This window comes from Manacus candei, unplaced genomic scaffold (assembly GCF_025592945.1).
Source record: "Manacus candei isolate 608988 ecotype Guabito, Panama unplaced genomic scaffold, ASM2559294v1 h1tg000034l, whole genome shotgun sequence".
NCBI lineage: Eukaryota > Metazoa > Chordata > Aves > Passeriformes > Pipridae > Manacus > Manacus candei.
This window is the reverse complement of record NW_026138082.1, coordinates 1,114,441-1,135,164: the sequence shown is the minus strand read 5'-3', so window position 1 is coordinate 1,135,164 and position 20,724 is coordinate 1,114,441. Positions and strand designations below refer to the sequence as shown.

Here is a 20,724-nt window from a genome sequence, read left to right as displayed (position 1 = left end):
CTGCTGTAGCTCACCTGTGGATGAATGCATACTGTCACAAATGTTAGCATTTGCGAGGTGATACCATGGAGCACATTGTCAAGCTGTGAAAAAGGTGAGTAGTGTTCAATCATCATGGGTGTTTCTGTGTCTTGCCCATTTTTGTCATCCCTAAGTAATTTAGAACTACAAGCAATCTTGACGTTCAGTGAAAGGGTATTTTGTGATATCTGGAAGAGCAGAGAGGGTTCATCATTCAAAGGTGATGAAATGATGCATCTATCTCTTGTAATTCTGATAGTTCTATGACAAACAGGGGAAAATGGTTGGAAACTTTAAGTGATTTGAAGTGATGACGTACCCCCACCATGCTTTGTCTTTTGCAATGTACAAGCTGGGTGTTTACATGAAAGCAAATGTTTTTTCTCCTTCTCAGGTATCTGTGGATAGTCCCTCCCGGCATCATCTGTTGAAAATTATATATTATCAGTGTTAAAACTGTTTGTTAGATTGTAGTGCACTTTCTGCAACTAAAAATATTGCTAATGACTCTTCATTCTTATTACTTGAAATAATCATTAGAGCTAAGAGGCATTAGCACTAAAAATAAAAATATGCCTTTTTCAGCCAAGACACAAATGATTTTCTTAGTAGAAGAAGCAGCTTAGAAATGATTGGCAGCATATTTTCACTCACCTTTAGTCTCTGACCTGGTCAGCTAAACTATATAAATTACTGGATTATCATAAGATGAGCAGCTGTGGTGCATGTTCATGACTTTTGCAGCAAGTATATTTTCATTCTCTAATGCTCACACTGCTTATAAAAAACAAATTCCCAGAGTTTGTATTTTAAAAGCTTTGCTAGGTTTATTTTATTATCTGTTCTCCTGTGTGTTATCTTACATCTAACAAGTCGCTCTGGGCAACTGAGAAACATATTTGTCATGAGCTATCATAAATCTCTTAATTATTACTGTTATCTTTATTAATCCATTTACAACTATCAGCCCTTCTTTCTAATAACGCCAATCTGCCGTTTTCCTTCAGAAAGGGCTGCACTGCAGTTATTGTTACAACAGTGATGCAACTCAGTCAGCCAAATTATACCTTGTGGTCACTGCCCTGCATCCCCTGGGCAGTAAGGCAATAGCATTCTCAATGTGACTAATATTTCATCCACAGTAAGCACATGTAGAAAATACCTTTAGACATCAAAAGTGTTCAGAGGGTAATCCAAACTGCAATTCCTTTATGTTAATTAGAAGGATACTGAAAATGCATTTTGAATAGGACTTGACTTCTTTGCAAAATAAGAACATCCTCCTAAAAAAATGAACTCAACTGAGATCTTGTAGTTTCCCCCACACCAGCCCTTTCTGAGGCACTCTCCCGTGGTAGCCAGACATTGTGACTCCTCCATGACTCTTATGATGATGACCTGGGAGTGGTCGGTGCTCAGTCCTGCTGCTATATGTTTGGGAAGGCCTTCCTCTATCTGCCCCACGCAGCACAGGAAAGTTCTGCAGATGTTTGATATTTCCTCTATTCACTGACTGCTGAGCTCGGAGGCAAATTCCCACAGGGTTTTGTTAAGATTTTTATCAAGAGTCATCCAGGACAAACTTGCTGTGGAATCTCCGAAGCCTGACCCATGTGCAGCACTGGCTGGCTCTTGTCAGTAAAGGAGGCTTGCCTCGACAGGACAAACTCTTAGGCTTGAAAGGACTTTCCTTACCAAGGCTACATGTGCAAACCACTAAATTTTAACACATGAGATGCAAAGAGGGCAGCATCCAGGATTGTCATTTATGTGAGCAATTCAAGACTGTATTAGGAAAACATAAATAAGGAAAATACAAGATTAGGAAAGTACAAAGACTCTGTGTGTCTGAGCATGGATTTAATTGTCAGCTAGTTTTTGCTAAAGGACATGATAAGCTCTATACTGGAACAAGATTTAATCACCAGGTATTTCTTACAGATGCTCTGTAGAAGTTTGATGAATTCCATCAACTTCTCCAGACAAATGGCTGAAATAAACGGGGCCCTGTAAATCCACTACACAGTTAAGAGCTGAGAGGGCCTCTGGACATTTGTAACCATTGTGGGTGTCTGAATTTTCCTTGTGTGGTTGTCAGGAACACAAGCTCTCTGGTGAGCACAAAGAATCATAGAATCAAAGAATCATAGCATATTACATACAGGGATTTTATGAAGTCCTGTGTAAGCAGTTACAGCGATACAACATAGTCCTCTTCTACATATGAGATAATTTTACTTAACCTACTTACTTTGAGCTCCAAAACTTCTCTGTGGCATAGGTAGGCTGACTAATACTTGTCCTATTGTAGTGGATCATAGCAGTAACTCCTTGCAAAGCATATAGCTCAGTTGCCTTAGAAGAGGAATAAAATTAGCTTTACTTAGGTAATTCCCAGGTGCCACAGCCTTCCTACTTACAATTTTCTGTCAAAGGAATGGCTTTTATTTGCTGTGCCTTATAGGTCAGTTGGGAACAGCTACTTCTTTAAGCACTCTGAGACCTACAGTTATGACATGAACGCCAAGTATATCTTTTAAGATTTTCGGCCAGGATTTTTCACTTTGAAATTCTCCAGCCAAAAGTAGGATTTTGCTTAAGCCAATATGTTATATGGAAATGACCTCTTCAGTTTTAAATGTTTGATGTGAAACTGATTTGACAAACAGGCTGAAATGAAACTGGTGGTCTCTTGGCAACATTTTCAACTTCTCCTATTGTCTTGATTCAAAAGGGCAATTATGAGTTTCCCAAGTTTTGTTTTGAGAGTTGTTTTGTTTTTCTATTCCAAATCAGAGAAAAAAGTTATTTTCAAATTGCTTACAAAATATTCTGTATTAACAAAAACCTCTGTTAAAAATAGTATGTGTTGTCCACATTCCCACAAATAAATAAAAAGCAGCAGTCATACCAATTCTTCTAGTGTTATCCAATCCTGCAAAGATGAACCCATGAGGAACTTAATTAATTTCTATTTATTAGATATTTATTTATTTCTATTAATTATATTACACAATGAACAGTTTTAATTATTATTTATCTTGCTTATAGCTGTAACGTTTTAAAGCTCTAGGCATGTCCACATGTTTTCTTCTAAAGTCTTTATTATAAATACAGTCTTATTAAATTTATGAATTCAAAAATCATAATAAAAAACCCTTTGGATTATTTTGACAGCTCCCAAGTAACTTAAATATAAGTTTCTAGAGGCAAAATTTGAGGCCATTGGATTTTTGCCTGGGATTTCTAGATGTCAAATTTTGTAACTGGAGCAGCTTTGCCCACACCTTTGGACACCAGGAAATCCCAGACTAAAGGCTGCTTAGTGTGCCAGTGCAGACCTGCACCATGGATTCATTGGACCTATTTTATAAATACACTGCATACACACAGGAAAATCGACACATTCTTGTTCAATGGGATCTACACATAAAACTGCTGCACCTGTGCAGTAACATTAGCATATACCAGGTTCTGTGAACTATTCCACATGGATTTCACTACTCCTGTATAGACAACTGTTACAGTAATCACATTCAGAAACTTAGCATCCCTATCTTTGACAAATACATCCCCCAGATTTGATTAAACTTTATTCTGGTTGTGAGTATCACCTCCCAAGTTAATTTAAAAATCTGTGCAACTTCACCTACTGGCACAGAAGAACCTGGTTTTTCAGGGGCCTGTTCCACATTGGCAGTAACCTCCACTGCTGAGTTGTGAGGCCAGCCCTCTCAGCTGTCGTGCATCTCCTAAAGCATCTCAGTTTCCATAGATATATATGCTTAGTTCATCATTAATTCGTAAGTGTTCAATGATCTCAACAACTCTTTGTGTGTGTGTGTGTGTGAGCAATATTTTCTTTTAGCATATGGGTGTTTTTGTTTCTAGAGTACTTATCACCATAACAACCCATCTCCTCCTAACGATCTGTTACTACACTCTTGATTTATGTACATACTCTAGGTCCAAAAGTCCTTGTATGCAGGATGTAAAGGTCAGGTGAATACTCTTTTAGGATTCTTCCTTGACAATGAATTGTCTAAAAAATTAGTCACTTGTTGCGTCAACTAAAAATACAAAATCCCAGTGGGGTGTGGCAGCTGTTTCCCATATTCATGAGATTTAAGCATTAATCATCCCATTCAGGTCAATTAGCCTTCCCTAGCACTCAGTTATGCACATTTTTGATTGCCCATAACTCCCCCTGATACAAGGGCAAAGTGTGCTCCTATTCTCCTGAACTACTCTCTTTTATCCAGGGTTGGATTAGAAGGAGTGACACTGCAGCCTGAAGCTCACTGGAGCTGTTCAGGGGATTTTAACGAGCACAGATTTAGGCTGCAGCTTAATACAGAATTTTAGATAAACAAGAGTACAAATTTTCTTCCTGTCAAAAGACGGGCACTATGGAAGCCCTCCAATTATCTTCAGAGCATTTAGGAAAATCTAAAAGGAAACAAAATATTTTCCCCATTTGTGTATTTAAAATTAAGACTAGTTAAGAGGGGGGAGGCATGGAACCAAAACCCAAAAAGAAATCCATGCAAGGCACCAGAATCCAGGGTAGTAACTGTACTTAAAAATTAAGACATTTAAGGAAGAGAACAGATTAAAAAAAAAACCAGGGAAATAATGAGCCTGTCTTTCCAGAAATCAGAAGCCATAAGCTGGTGTAAGACAGCAGTGACTGACAGATTCACTCTCTGTAAAAATGCAGAGGAAAAAAGAATTGTTCAGGATACAGAATGACACTAGCACAGGGCTATAATGTGGACCTCACATAATCTGAGGTTAGAAATGGGAAGGTTTCTAATCACAAGAGAAGTGCAGCCTTCTGATGAAAATAGCAGGCCAGTACACCATCTTTTTCTCACTATTTAAAGTTCTTGATCAGTATAGGAAAGGCACTTGGAACAGTTTTGATAAAGAATAGACTTCCCACATCTGTTCCTTCTGTACTGTTGTGTACTTAAAATGTTTAGAGTTCCCCCTTAAGCTGTGATGCACTTAAGAGGTTTTGGCTTAGCAAAGAACATTCTATGCCTGGCACTTCCAAAGAAAGTGCACAGACATGTTTTGCATTGTATACCTAAGCTTATTTGACTGGAAAATGAAGCTACCACCTCCTGGACACGAGGTCATTAACTTCATTTTATTAACCTGACACTTTATGGATACCGATATTCACGTTAAGAGATGGTAAGAATGAATACTTGTTTGAGTTTATGAAATTAACCCATGAACCACAAACACCACCAAGTTTCTACAACTGTAAGTTAAAACATTTTTAATTAAGCCACCACATTTGAAAGGAGTGTCATATACATTAGTATCACTTCAAAGTAATTAATGACTATTTGCAATAGCTTTCTCTGGAACATCTTAATTGTGTAACACGCTGGTTGTGCTTCTACCACTCCCAGTACATTCAGAGCCAAGTTTATTTTACATCTGTGCTTTTTTGACAAGTTACAACGATGCTTATAAGAAAGCATACAAAAGACTGAAATTATCCTAAACCTGATTACCATACCATCCTCCCTCTCATTAGGAAAGGTCTCCATTCTCTTACTTTTTTTTTAACCTCCTTCTCAGCTTTAGCTGTACAAGAATTTTCCAGACTTGGGATTCTCTGCTGTGTTTTGAATTTGATAGAAGTAATTACTATCATTACTTATGATACAGGTAAGTCTACACAATATTCCCCAACAGCCAGTACTGTATACAGAAAACGAAAAAAAAATAAAGGGACGCATTCTAAGTCTGCAGACATTTATGCTCTGTAAAATTATAAAATACAGGCCTTGGAGGGACCTTCAGGAGTCACATGACTTTTCCAAAACAGGATCACATTCAATATATAGTATTATCAAGTTAAAAAAGGTGTTACAAAATGGAAAGCTATAAAACATATAGTACAAGAAATACTGGGCATTGTAAAATATTAGTTATAAATTACTTTAGCTTTAGAGTATGTTGGTTAATGCTTTTTAAGTTCTGTTTTGTACATGTCCATGAATACACATACCCATACACTTACCCTCCCCTAAGTACTGGGTTCATGAGAGCAAGAAGTAACAAAGTAATACACAACCTTTGCTTTCCACCCTACCTGTACCCCCCTCAGTCTGTCTTTGCTAGAGCTGCTTCTCCCAAAGCTGGAGGAAAAGCTCACAAAATAAGCTTCTTCCTTCTTCCCCAGATGAAGAAAGCCCTGATAAAGATTATAGACCATAATTAAATCTGCTGTAAGCTGCTGCAGGTCCATGACCAACACAGACACAGCTCTGCTTTGCCAGAATACTTATTTGGAATTGCTGACTGCAGAAACACAAACTAGGAGCCAGCCAGGTTACTCCAACACAGATGTCTGTGTGAAGTTTGCATACATAAATTGCTCACAGAACTGCTTATCTATTTTTGCCTGTTACCCCTAGTGACTCATGCAATAGCCCCAAGTTTACTAAACTGAGGTGCCTACAGTGTTAGAAACGTTTGGAGGTTTTCAGATACCTTATGCTAAGATTTCCCTCCAAAGTACACTGATAATTAAAACACAGCAGTTTTAAAAAGGTAGACAAGTAGAACAGTTTATGTTTCTACTCAAGGATATTTTCTAGACCAGCATCCCTAAAATACCATGTAAAAATATACGTAGTTTTAACATCTGAAATTTTATTGATTGTCTCTGTGACAATATATATTAAACACATATCTGTGACTCCATCACAAGTCCTGCTGTGGCCACAAACCCACCAGTGTTACATTAGCCACTGTTACCCACCAGCTCCATGCTTTAGAGGAGATCTCTGTCTAACAGCATCAATTGGTGGAAAACAAATTTTAATTTAATTTTCCCCTTAATTCAAATAGCTTTTAATCAGTAACAGTACAGTAACAGAAACAAGAAAAGATTTTTAGGTGACAGGTGACCGTGACAGTCTCAGGGAAGTTCCTTCCTTGGGACTGACTTTGATGGAAGAAAAGCATTCTTTGGAAGGCTGCTTTTTTTCTAGGTCCATTTAATGCAATTTTGTCAGAGATGAAAAAAAAAAATCTTGCAGGACCCACTAATGGGTTGTTTAAAATCTGTCCTCTTTCTTTTTACACTTGAAACACAACCCTCTTTATTCATAAGCAAATGTTTGAATAATTAGTTGGGAGGGGAAGAAGCAAGTAAACCACCCAAACAGAATTGACATGAGAATACATAACTGAATACTTTAGGTAAAAGTTATTTGCTTAAAGATGCCAGTGCTTTTCCTAATTTATTGCCAGGGATAGTAAAAAATAGTCTGGTGAAATAAGGGGTTTTTTTTCAGTCTCCCACAATCACATCGGATGCACATCATAGGTACTCCTCTGTTGTTTTGACAGTTGACTGTACTTGGACTTAATCTTTCAATTTAAGTATGGTGCTCTCTCTGGGGAGGAGTAGTAATAGGTAGGCTTGATGTTTCCCAGGACTTCATCTTCCCAGTTGGGGAGGCAGCAGAAGAAGAAAGCACAACCTATAACGACGACAGTGCTGGCCCAACCAAAGCCATAGGCCCAGCTGAACATATTATCTCCTGTCAGTGGAATATCTTCTGTGAATTTCACTGGGTAAATGACCAAGCCAATGATCTGGAATGCAGCTAGAGTGAGAGAAAAAGAACAGCAGGAGTAAATTACAATGAATGTATTACAGTTCCCACTAAGAAAAGGTACCTGGAGATAACTGCATATTTAAGATATGTAAGGACTAGCTTCAGTCCTGCAATCAAATCTGCATTCTTACAGAGGTATGTGACTTCTGGCCAAGGCAGATCCCCACGCCTATCTGATTGCAGCAGCTACAGCTGACATTGCCAGGTTGCTAAGGCACATATCTGCATGCCATGACCAGCCCTGTCCTACAGCAAGGCACAGTGAACCCTGCGGAGCCAGTTACCTCCCATAGTCCCGTTGTTCCTCCTCCCATCAGAAAGGTGGGAAGCACCCAGGGCTCTCAGCTCCTAAGTCTTAGTATGTGGCATGTCGGGTCAAAGGTCTTGGCTGTCCCTGTACAGTGCTTTTGGGAAAGTGCAAATTGACAAAACCCACTGGATAACTTCCCTAACCATTATTCTCTGAAATCAACCTTTCCTTGTTTCCCATGAAAATGAGTCATAAATGAGACAAAGACAGCTAATTTCATAAGAGAGGCTCCATCTAGCATGTTTTTCTGCTGATGCCTGTTCTCAAATAACCTTGTCTTTGTGCCCAGCCTTACCTACAACAAAGAGCAAGCCTCCAATTCCTCGCACAAAGTTGAAGCGGAGTATCTCGATCGAGAACGCGATGACTGCAAGAGCGAAACAGATGACCAGAATCACAAAGCCAACGAGGTATGTGGCAGCTGCTGCTCTCCCCCAACCTTGAAGAGAAAACAGGAAAGATGTTATACACAGCAGTACACTGCTGTAGGTCATTGCATTTCTTTGGTTTTCTTTAATCATTTTTTTATTGAAATCTTTTACTGTAAGAAGCATGTTCTTATTTCAAAGCAATACTGAATGCCTCCAAATCACACAGCTGCAGAGCAGAGAGGCATCATCATTGCTGGAGCAGCACAGAACTCCCTGTCCACTAACTTGTCTTGCTGAAAAGAGGGATATAGTGCAGCACATAATAGAGATAGCACCATCAAACTCTGTATCTGTAAGACTCACAGACACCAGAGCAGATAGGGCACACAGCTGCTGACAATGCACTTTATTGTTACAGCTCCTGTTCAATATGCAAGTTTAAAAAACCACTTGCATGCACAGGGAAGTGTGAAAGCAGACAAGAGGGTACCACCACAGTCAATAACTTCTGGGAAATAACAGTGCTGTGAGCATACAATTTCTTCCTGGTTTTTTTTTATGACAAGAATAGTGCACATGTAGCAAAATTAGCAAGACCAAAAAGAAATAAATTTGGAATAGCTGAAAAGATGACAAAAAGAAAGGTCTTGAAGATAAGTATCTATTCACAGCTAAAACATAGCAGGTGGAAGAGAAACAGCCAACTCTGAGTTAAAAGTTGAAGAGTCTTCTTTGAATCATTACTTGATGAAACATTACTGATGGAACAGGTTGGTGGAGATTCTTAGGATCAAGCTACTGCATGCTGGAGAGGCTCAGGCATAAAGCAAGAGCAGAGCAGCACTAGCACTCAGAACTCACACACCATAGGCCAGGGCCAAGGCAACAATGGTAGGAAAACCTCCTAGAAAAACAGCCAGCAGTTCCACTTTTGAAGTAACACGGACTTGCAAAGAGGACCTCACAGACCCTGTCCACTTCAGAAACCAAGTAATTGAGGTGAGCCCAGTGCAAACAACTATAAGCAAAGGTGTTCCTGCCCTGGAGGCAGGATACCTGCCCACAAGGGCTAAACTATACTGGCTAGTGCTTTGTTTTCCAGTCAGCTGTCATCACAATTCAATTCCCACATCTACATAATGTGGGTTTCTACTTTCACACAGACAGAGGTAGGGCCAGATCCTGAGCTCCCTCTAATGTAGGAATAAAGATGGTAGTGAGATCTAGGTCAAAACATTTTAAAAAAATCTCTTTCTTTAGAGCTGTCCATTCCAACACAGTTGAAGTGACTCTGGAGATATCTTGCTTTCATTGTGGCTTCCATTCTTTCTGTGCAAAAAGTAAGCAGAAGAAGGAGGTAAAATAAATTTTTCCTAAAGAGTTATAATCCCCTACCTTAACTCATGTACCGTATTAGTTGCACAAATAGGGAGAAATAGTAATTTGCGACAGAGAATGCAGTAAAACTATCTCAGACACCTCCACTACATACATCGATTTGCCATCTGAAAGCAAAGCATTGTTTTACAACTATTTTAATTAGATCAGTTTGAACTGGTTTCCTTCCCCTCTATTCCAGCAGCAAAAGTGAAATACAGCAGGTATCTGTCAGCCGAATCTCTGCCCAAAACTCCCAACCACCACCACTATCACCTGAACACAATAAAGCTGACATAGAAAAGATAAGGAAAAGGGTTTTCTCTTCCCTCTCCCTTCTTGGAGCTACTCAAGACAGCAAAAACTTTTCAAATTGCTTCTCCTTCAGCTAGCTGTGCATGTTTCATACCCTTTGCCTAAGGGAATGCTGAGGGGAAAGGAAGGAGGGAGAGGGAGGGAGGGAGGACACCTGATGAGTGTCTGGAGATTAAAACTATGTCAGCAGTCTGATAAAATCTTTTCATACAAAATATTCTCATACATACCCAACAGAGGCATTGAATATTGTCTCCACAATAGGATTTTTTCAGTGATAACTCATGTAAAGAGATATGTAACCATTACACACGGCCGGCCCAGGAAAACCGATTCAGACTAAATGATCTTGGAAAGCTACTTATCAATATTTACCATATTAAGAAAAAAAGCACAACAAGTAGAACACTTAGTTACCATAGCACATTCCCTTTCAGATGCATTATATATGCTGACAAGATACAGGAAGACAACTCTGGCATCTGTTTGATAAAACTTAGGCTGCAAACTCAAATATACCCACAGGTTAGACACCTTGAGGTTTGGTGCAACAAAAACACAACTAGAGGAGTACAAGCCAGAACGCCCCCAGTGCTCTCTCTGCCATTTTTGTGTCATCTGTGCTTACTTTACAAGCATAACAAGCTTTTGGATACAGGTCAGCCCCAGCTCTGCTCAAAATGATTTATTTTCTTCTCTCTGGCAATCTGAAAATGACAACACATATGGCTGCGGGAGATATCTTGTCAGGAAGATTAATATCAAGCTCAGCTTTTTTTCAGGTCTTCAGAAACAGGGCAACAGTAGGCACCATCATTATGAAATTCAGCAAGTTTTGTGCTCATGTGTGACAGAGCTTGGTGCTGGTGATCCCATAAGTTCCTCTCTTTCTCCTTCTGGATTATCTTTTCCAACAGCAGTTAACAGCAAGTTGATACTGACAAGACCTGGTAAGACTGAGACATATGTGCTGGCCACAGCACTCGATGCGTGTGCTCTGGGCTGGACTAGTGTAGTAGTCAGCCAGTGAACAACCAGCCTGCCGTTTGATCCCCTGTGAGAATCAGAAAAAGAGCAGAAAAAGGCTCTAGACTTATATACACACACAATGTAAGAAAAATCTCAAAAATTAACTGTAAGTCTTCTAGTAAGTGACTGACAAGAGATTGGGATGGGACCCTGCATCTTTCCTGAGCACAGGGTGCAGCCCTGGCATGTTTCTTAGCCGCAAGAACTGTTGCTACCCCCACCAACATGGAGAGCCTTCAGCAGAGGGGCTGCTGCAGGGCTTGGACTGAAATTGCTGTTTCTGCATGCAGAATTCCCCTCATCCCCATACATATCAAGTCAGGCTTTCCCAGCTCCTTGTCCCTCTAAAGACTTCGGAGAGCTGGTTGAGTCCCCACAGGTACCCAGTTCTCCTGTCTGTCTGAAAGATCTTCCCCCTACAGCTCCCAGGAGGAAAGAGTGCAAGTTTACCCTCTCACCATTTTCTACCTTAAGAGCTGGAGAGATCTGCTCACGCTCAGAGAAGGACAGATCAGCCCCAGTTTCTAGCTGGTTTGTGCTCAGAAGTACTTTGTAATCAGAAGATATTTAGCCAGGATTTAAGTTTTCCATAAAAATATAAAATTTTCAGTTCCATTCATTTGGCAGAGAGAGTATTGTAGACATAAATATGATGTCTGTTTATGAAATCCACCAATAACATCACACTAATTAGGAGCTGCATAAAATGAAAGGCAGAAGAACAGGAGAGCAGAAAAACAGAAAAATAGTTGGAGATACTAGTGTTCCCAGGTTGGCTTGGCCTCAAAGAATAATCAAGTTCTTTGCATCTAATCAGCAGAAAAGTATTTATCAATTAGGTGGTGTTGAAAGAACATTAAAAAAACAACTGTTCAGGAGCTGAAGGTCTATTATTATTAGGAAAGATTAAGAGTTTTATTACATAGCACTACATTACACTAATGATTACTATGGAAAGGAACTAAGCTGCAAATGTTATCATGCAAATAACTAGGAGTGGTCAGGATTACTTAATGTAAATGATGAGCACCAGTAATATGATGAAATTAAAAGCAAGCAAGCAACAGGGCCTTAGCATTAGGTATATTTCCTGATTTCATTTGGTCATGCCTCAGCCTCACCAGGAAGAAGATGGAATCTCTACAGGCTAAAGGATTTAAATCTAGATTTCCTTTTAGAAAATAATAAAAGGGCTAGGAAAGGAGTCTAGCAGGGAGATGAACTTCTACAGGATTTGAATTAACAAGATTTTCTCATCTTCATTTATTTATTTCCAAAAGCAGAAGCTAGTTTGTTAGCTTATGAAAAACTGGAATCTTAGGGTAGAAGTTTTTATCATGACGTGCATAGATGGGGCATGTTTTTACACTGTAGCTTTAATATTTTTTTGTATATAAATGGCAGTAGCAATTCTTGTTTGGCCTTGAGAGCCCATTACATAGAATGTCAAAAAATATCTGCGTTTGTTAATGTAATAAAGGATTAGTGGACTCCAAGCAAAAGAGCACCGTCAGTCCATTTTCTTGCTCAGATAATGCACAAACTTCCACGATAGCATGACTGGTGAAGGGAAGCTATGTGCATAATCACCACAAGACAGAAGAGCCCAGGATCAGAGGTTTGCTAGGAGAGCTGGTTGGAAATTAACACTGGGAATCACAACTCTGTTTTGGCTTTCAGAGTGCAGGAAAAGCAAATGCTATAACATCAAATTATTAAAAACAAGCCCTCTGGTACAAACTTGGCGTAAGTCAGTTGGCTCTGCCAGGAGCTGAGGAGAGGCACAATCTTATATGTTTCCAACTTTTAAAGTTTCTGGGTTGTTAGCAGTGGAAGTACGCCTGCCCAGGAGCCAGCAAAGCGCACTGGCAGAGTCACGAGCCTCACCTGTTCACTGGGTTCTTTTACCAGGGAGTTGCACTAAATGTTTTCTCGGTGTAAGTAGGGACAACAACTGCTACACCTTTCCCATTAGCATTTTCCAGGTGCCTGCACTTGGATGACACTATAAATGTTGTTAGTTTGTCTTGAATACATCCTGGCATCGTAAATCAGGCAAAAGTATGCCTGAAGAGAGGTGTACTGAAAAGATAAGTGTACATCTAACATTCCTCCTTTATTTACCTGGCCCCTCAGTGAAGTCGACACATGCACTCAGCTTCACCAATAATCTGCGGTATCAAAGTCCATGCCTCTAGGGACACAGGTACAGTGGCACAGCTGCAGTGAAATATGATTCACAAAGGCTGGGCTCCCAATTCTAGGTTTCACCTTTTTTTTTTCCTTGCCTTTGTTGTTTTGGTGTTCTTTTGTTGTTTTTGGTTTGGTGTTGGTTTTTGGTTTTTTTGGTTTTGTTTTTTTTTTTTTTTTTTTGCACCTGGTATGAGTGTTTCCCTTTTTCTTCCTTGGCTGTTGTGTACTTAACGAACACCAACTGGCAGTTAGGAATATAAGAAAGAGTTAACCTAATGGGGTTACCTTTACTGCACACATACACACCCACTTTTATAGCATTAATTCAAAGCAAAGTCGCTGGGATCAGCCATTCAGAACCAGGAGGATACAGCCACCCACAAATACTGCTCCTAAACGTACAGCCTCATCACTATAGAGACAATCACCCTCTCCAAGGAACATATTGCAAATAATCCTTGTCACAGCTGATGGTTTACTGATATGTTTTAAACACCAAGCCAACAGTTTAATCCTGCAATGGTCTAGATTAAGTCATCTTGAGTCATATTCTAGTGCAGTACAACACCTCTGCACTGCAACACTTTGATAATACACAGACGCTGCCAGCCAGAGTACTTCCCAGACGCAAACCAGTACAGAACTCTAAACAAAATCCCTTCCCTGCCTCCCTACCAAATGACATCCTACTCTTCTTTTTCCCTTTCACTTCTTCCCTCTCATGTGGCATTTACAAATGTGTATTAAGAAGCAATGCAGTTTATGAGACACTCTTATTTGCAAATCTTTATGTGTCTGTTCTCGCCCCTTTCCCCTCATTTAAAATAAGCGACTCAGCTGCTTTTTCTCTTCCTTTTCTTAGTACACATGCCACAGCTCAATTAAGAAGTTGTCTAATAGAACTTTCTGTTAATGGAGTTCCACTCTGAAGTCTCCATTTCATCAAGAGAGGTGGAGGATGTTTAGTGCTTAGCAGTTACTGTATGCAAAACACAAGTTATGCATCTCAATTAGTTAAGTTTAATTTTCCTTCAGCAGTGCTGTAAATGCCTGCTAGGCATTTTTTCCTTTGTAAATGCCCTCACCTATTTTGCGACTAATTGCATTAGCATAGGAAAAAAAGGAAACAAAATAAATCAAACCTGAACTCATGTGTTACATCCTGTCTCTGGATGTAAATACTGTTTTAGTAGACAGTGGTACTGATGTTATGAAAATTTGAAAAGAGGCAAATTGGTATAAATGAGCCAAGGATTTAAGTAACTTTTGGGTTAAATAAGCTAGAGCTTAAATAAGCCAAGTCCAGGATACTATTCTTCTCTGTCAGCTTGTTAACTAGAAAAAACAGCAGAACATTACTTTTGCCCCACAACACTGAGGGCTGACGCCAAGCACACACCCATCAGTACTCAGGGAAGTGAGAAGCAGTGTCACTACAGGAGAAAACAGATTTCAGCAGCTGTTCTGTGTTAGCACTTTTTCCTTTTGCAATGCAAATTTCAGCAACTCTATCACCTTTTCTTCTCTGTCTAATGGGGGAGATGGACATATTTTTCTCACTATCCAGATTTCTTCCACCTAGGAGAGGCCTGAAGTCATCACCTGGCCAAGAAACAAAGCCACTTCTCTTACAGTATATTCTGGAGTTAGCTTTCAAGCACAAGTGTTGCAATTAAAAGCTTCTGGAAGTCAGTCTGCCTTGCTCAGGCAGCAAGGGATCTGCGCAGGGAAGCAGTCCCGGCTCTCCCAGCTGAAACACACCCTTCCAGCTTCTCAGTCCCTAAAGAACCCTCATCCAGGATCTTAAGGCGGGTCTGCTTATTTGTCCAGAAATATTTTGGTTTAGGGAAAAGCAGATGTAATCAGACCCATGTGTTCTAGCAATAAAACAAGAAGTCCCTCAAAAGACCCAGAAACTGAGAGTGTGCAATAAGAATATTACGTTGTTGATGCCAGATACAGAAGCAGCTCAGCAAGTTAAAACAGAGGCGCAATTATCCCTGACTTAGGCCCCAGTGCAACAGAGAGGTATACAAAGGAAAGAGCATTTTTTTTTTTTCCTGCCTGCAAACCCACATCAGGCCATTTTAAGCTGCAGGTCAGGAGGCATTTTAATAGCTGCACTGTCTTGGCCAGGCAGGGTTAAATTCAGGTGCTCTCTCCCTCGAAAGAGTCGAGGAAAGACCATGAGGAAAGACCATTTTACTACTGTCCAGGTGTGGTTCTGCGTAGAACACCTCCCGCGAAGGTTTGTCAGGGAGCGGTGCCGGTGGCCTCCCGTCTGACCAGGGAGGCCACCGGCACAGGCACAGGGCGGGGGAGTTCACTGGTGCCAGGTAAGGCTGCTGGGACTGCAGCCTGCGGAGAGTTGAGGCTAAGCAAATTGACGAACTTGTAACCAGCCAGCTGTCTTACTTTGGCTGTAAAATAACTTTAGAAAAACCCAAAATATCAACACCCCGGTTTCTCAGTGTTGTACTGATAAAAAAGATCGCTCTGAAGCAGTCTAGACCCGTGTTTCTTTGCTAGTTTAAGCCCCAAATCAGCACGAGTACTGGTTCTGCGAAGGAAACTTCATCCCGGAAAGCAACTGCTCCACAACAGAGGTAGGAAGGGTCCATGGCCATGGCACCCACTGTCCCGGGTCCCTCGGAGGGCTTCTCACTCACCGTAGTCCATGAGGGATTCGCAGTTCCAGTTGAGGTCCTCCTCGCCCCGCGTGCAGCTCTCCCACAGCGACGCTTGCTGCACGTAGGGCTCCGACTCGGACTCCAGCCACCCCCGGCCCGCCAGGGCGATGATGCCCATGATGATGGCCAGGCCCAGCAGCAGTGGCAGGAGCCACCTGCACCTCCAGCAGGCGAGGCCGCACACCACCATCCTGCGCGGCCGGCGGGGCGCTCAGCGAGCGTCGCGGGTGGGGTGCGGCGGGGACGCTCCGCTGGGACGGGAAACTGCAGGCGCCCCGGTCCGAGCGGGGTTTTAAGGCGCCGGGGAGGAGGGAGTCCCACCCACATTCCTCTGACTAAGCCTGCCGCCGCTGGCGGGCCCCACCGGTGGGGCCGGCGGAGAGGAGCGAAGGGAAGGGGAGGGAACGCGGGACGAGCCCACTCCCGCTCGGCCCTGGCTCCACATCAGCCCCGAGAACCCCTGGCCCTTGGCTCGCCCCGCCTGGGCTCACCCTTGCACTTATCCTCTTGCTGTCTGCCACCCTCCCGCACCCGCATCCGCTCCTCCGTCGTGGCCCCGCCACCGCAAAGCGCAACCACAGCGAAAAAACTTTCCGTTCTCGGGGTTCCACGAACCCTGCCGTCCTCCCAGGGACTGGAGCTCATCCTCCTCCTCTCTGTTCACTGGATGGACAGACCAGCATTACCCAACATTGATAATACCGATGGTGGTAACCACTTCAGGCACAAAAAGCTTGTAGTAAGTTCCTGTGCAGTTGAAAAAACACGTTAAAGGCAGATGTCATATGAGGATGGGAATGTGACTACTAACAAGGAAACTATCACTTGCCTCACATCAGGCTCAGCATTAAACAAATGCACATTTCCTAATGATCATCTAATCAATGTTCAATCGCAATTGTGCTCCAGCTTTCATGGGCACAGCCCAGCAGTGGTACTCAGGACCCATGCACCCTGACCTTTTCTCATTCCATGTCTGGAAATGCACCCCCAGATGCAAGATGACCAAAATGAAGGCTTCCCCATCAAATGGCATGAATAAACACCCAAATTTTTGGTTATGAGAGAAGTGCTTCTCTACAATAAGATCTGTGGGTTTCATGTAGGATGAGTCTTTATTGGACTGCATCAACTGGGATTTTGTCACAGCTATGTCACATATGATCAAACTGTCAATCAAATTTGTCAGTTCCTCAAAAGGTATTTAGGGGAGGTATCCTGCAAGGAAGGATGGTCAACCTCATTTGAGTACTAATTACTGGCAAATATCAGGGAATAGATTGTGATGCTAAAAATCAGAACAATGGTATGATATCACTGTAGACAAGTTGCAAAAATCTCAGACAGGTTACCTTAAACTATGTGGTGTTTGACCAGCCCTCCTAACATCCTTATGCTCATTCCCATTCTTCAGATTTCATTCCAAATTTGTAATAAAATAGAGCTCTATATAAATTTTGCCAGAACTACTTGCAAGTCTCAGTTATCAGCACACAGTTTTTTCATAGAGAAGTAATGGCAGAACTGGGCACCATAATCATCTCTTTGTCACTACAGCAGAACTTCATTTGCACAGTGCTGAGCAGTGATTTTTCAGCAGTCTCACTATCAGCACTCAAGTCACCTCAGCAGGAGATGCAGAAAGTACTTTCTTTAGCACAAAAAGTGTGAGCTGTTGGAAGAAGTGAGGTTAAATTTCATCCATTTTGCGAGAAGTAGAGAAGGAATGCACCACTCTGGAAAGTGCTCTCTTCATTACAAAGTCAAAAGTTAGGGAGTTCCCCCAGTTCAGACAGGAGCATAGAGCTGGCTCCCATTTTTGGTAATTGCATGACTTGGTTTCCCAAGGCTGTGCCTGCACCCGGAGTGCCTCAATGCCCAGATGTTTCAGTAGTATAATGTCAAGCTCTGAGATGAGTGTCCAAGCTCACTTCTGGCATTAGTGGCTTGCATGGCCTATTCTGCTTCTCCCAGTGACTCCAGGAAGAGAGAAATGCCATCTTCTCCTTTCTTTTTAAATACTTGACTTTTAAACAACTAGGAAATCTAGCTGAAGTTAAAAGATAATATACCAAATATTTCATTATGTATGACTGGGGGTCTATGACACAGTCAATGAAGTTATCTGCCTTCAGTCCCAGTGATACTTGCATTTAGTAATGAGGAAATCTAGCAAACTAATAACCCAGTGCCTCATGCAGCAAAATAGGCAGCTCCAGTAACATATGTAGTTTTTCTCACCTCTGGGCTGTATAACCCACATCTTCACAGAGACCAGATGGTAGGAGTCAGCTCTGTGGGACTGCAATGATACACACATGAAAAACATGTAGTGCTATGATCATGAGGAAAAGATGCCCTAATACATAACAAAACAAACAGGAGGTTTGCTATAGTAAACACCAAACCCACCTGAACCTATCTGGGCATTCTGGATCAAGCTGCTTTGCTAAACATACAATATCTTCAGCCATGAACACAGTTATGTGTTCTGTAGCTATGAAAATCTAGACACTTTCCCCAATTTTTTTAACCACGGGAAAAAAGAATCATAAGCTTCTTTCACCATCACTACCCTTACCTTCATTTATTTTATTATGTGAATAATAAAATAATTTCATAATCTTTGTGGCTCTATAGAAATATTTTTCTCTGTAGTGTAATGAGGGATACGCCTCTCTGGTAGATGGTGCTTTATGTGGAGTAAATAATTTACCACTTCTGGCAATCATTCACCCAGCTATCAGAGAAAACCAAGTAGCCCTGAGTGAAGGTCAGAGATCAGCTCCAGCCCAGACGGGTATGGATGGGCTCTCACAGGCTTTGAAATGTGCCAGTGGGAGTTTGCAGGCTGGTTGCCAAGAGTTCATTTTGGGGAGGAGGGGCAGAAGGGGGGCACATGGTGGGTAGCACAGAGCCAAAGGCATCTCTGTGCCTTGCAGCAGGGAGTCACCTCAGGGCTGGGGTTTTATCCCACTATATTTTCTGGCCTTTTTACCTCTCAGCTAAACCTTTAGGAAAAAAACCAATGTCCAGAGACTGAATACCTGTTGTGAATCCAATTATTTTGTAATTCATGGGTGTTGTCCTTCAGCAGCGTCTTATGCTCACTTTCCTCAGTGTCCAAGTGCCCCAATTCTACTTAATCTCTCTTCAGGCATCACAGCCATAATACCTAATTAGCATCACCTAAACAGGGTAGTCATTCAATCCATAAAACAGGATAGGGATGGGATGTACTTAGTGTAACTTGCAACAGCCACTCCATTGGTATTTCCAGATCAAACTTCAATTTCCTCGTGCGTGCTCAAAAGCTGCCATTATCTGAATTTATAAGAAAGAAATTTTTCTGACAAGCTTTTGTCAGTAGCCCTTGGTTGAACTCAGTTTACATTAGAGACTCATCTGGAGCTGGCACAGATGAAATAAGTTGGTTCTCTGCAATTGATGTGCTGTTGAGCCTGCTTCGAGAGCCTTGTGAAAATACTAGGGCAACAGTTTGGCCTGCAGAGGTGTGACTAACCCTTTCTCATTCCTGCAAGAGACACCTTGTGTGACTCCATCAGCCTAAGATGACCTAAAATCTTAGAAATAAAAGGATAGTAAAGAGTCCTCATTCTGTGTACACAGTGCCTATGGTTGCCATACAGACAGTCGTAAGGCTGCACGTGGGCTAACTGACTACAGTTTTCTACACTTAGGTTTTGCAATGGACTCTCTACTGTCCTGGAGTTGCACTGGGTGAAATTCTGTTTCTATTAAAGGAAATGGCAGAATCCCAGGTAGCAGGGATTTTACCTCAGAACTCTCTAGGGGCCTCAGGCTCACTTAGATCATGCCCACACAATATCTAGGGTCTTCAGACAACTAAGGTCTATGGACTGGTTGCTGTAACTTTTCCTCCTTTACCTCATCCTCTCATTTGCATTTCCAAACTATAAAAAAGGAAAACATTAAATAAAGAACTGTGTCATCCTTGATATCCATAGTGATTTGGGGTTTGTCCATAAGTCTTTTTCCAATGTTGACCATCTTCATGTGTGATGTTAAAAAGTGCTAGCAATTACCTGGCTAACACTGGAACTATTCCTGCAGGAATGTGGGCTTGGTGCAGCTTACGAACATTATTTCCTAGAGTTGCTATTACTTCTTTTTGAACCTACAAGAAAACCCAAGGTACAGTGAATACTTATTTACGAGGAGATGGAGGGTTTCACTGTTTTTTACTTTGTTTTCATTTAAGATGAACTTCTGTTTATTCAGAAGAATGGGAAAGACTTACTAATTCTTGCAGAGAGCATGCTTGTATCTATTCTGACATGTATTCACATCTGATAAATCAAGAGATGTGACTTGTAAAAATATCATATTCGTGCAATATCAAATACAAAGCTGGAAATGGTTTTTCACACCTTTCTGAGTCCGGGTGTCAAGTCTGAAAATCTCCTTGAGACCTGAAATTTCTACTCCCATGACACTTTTTACAAGCTCCCCAGGTGTCCGGGGGCGGCGGGGTGGGGCCGGGGCTGGCGGTCTCTGCGCCGCCAGAGGGCAGGAGTCACCTCGGGAAAGCTTGGAAGTGGGGGGGTTGAGATCCGGGGAGGGCAGCGGCGGCCTCCCACCAGAATCCCCTCCTCGAAGAGGGGCTTATCGTGTCCCTGTACCCTCCGCCTGGCACCGCGGAGCCTCCCGAGTGGCTTGGCCAGGTTCGGCGGGGCCCTTTCAGCTGTCCTTGTTTCTCCTCCTGTCACAGCGAGAAAATGGCT

General features: G+C 41.8%; 1 protein-coding gene across 1 annotated transcript; it reads right to left on the bottom strand.

Annotated features, from left to right (window-relative positions):
• Positions 1 to 5,788: 5,788 nt before the first annotated feature.
• PERP (p53 apoptosis effector related to PMP22) lies at positions 5,789 to 16,376 on the bottom strand. The gene is made up of 3 exons (XM_051792627.1): positions 15,938 to 16,376; positions 8,279 to 8,422; positions 5,789 to 7,661 (listed from the first exon to the last, which is right to left on the bottom strand). Exons 1-3 carry the CDS (start codon positions 16,146 to 16,148, stop codon positions 7,426 to 7,428), a joined length of 591 nt encoding a protein of 196 aa, XP_051648587.1. The 5' UTR covers positions 16,149 to 16,376; the 3' UTR covers positions 5,789 to 7,425.
• Positions 16,377 to 20,724: the final 4,348 nt, after the last annotated feature.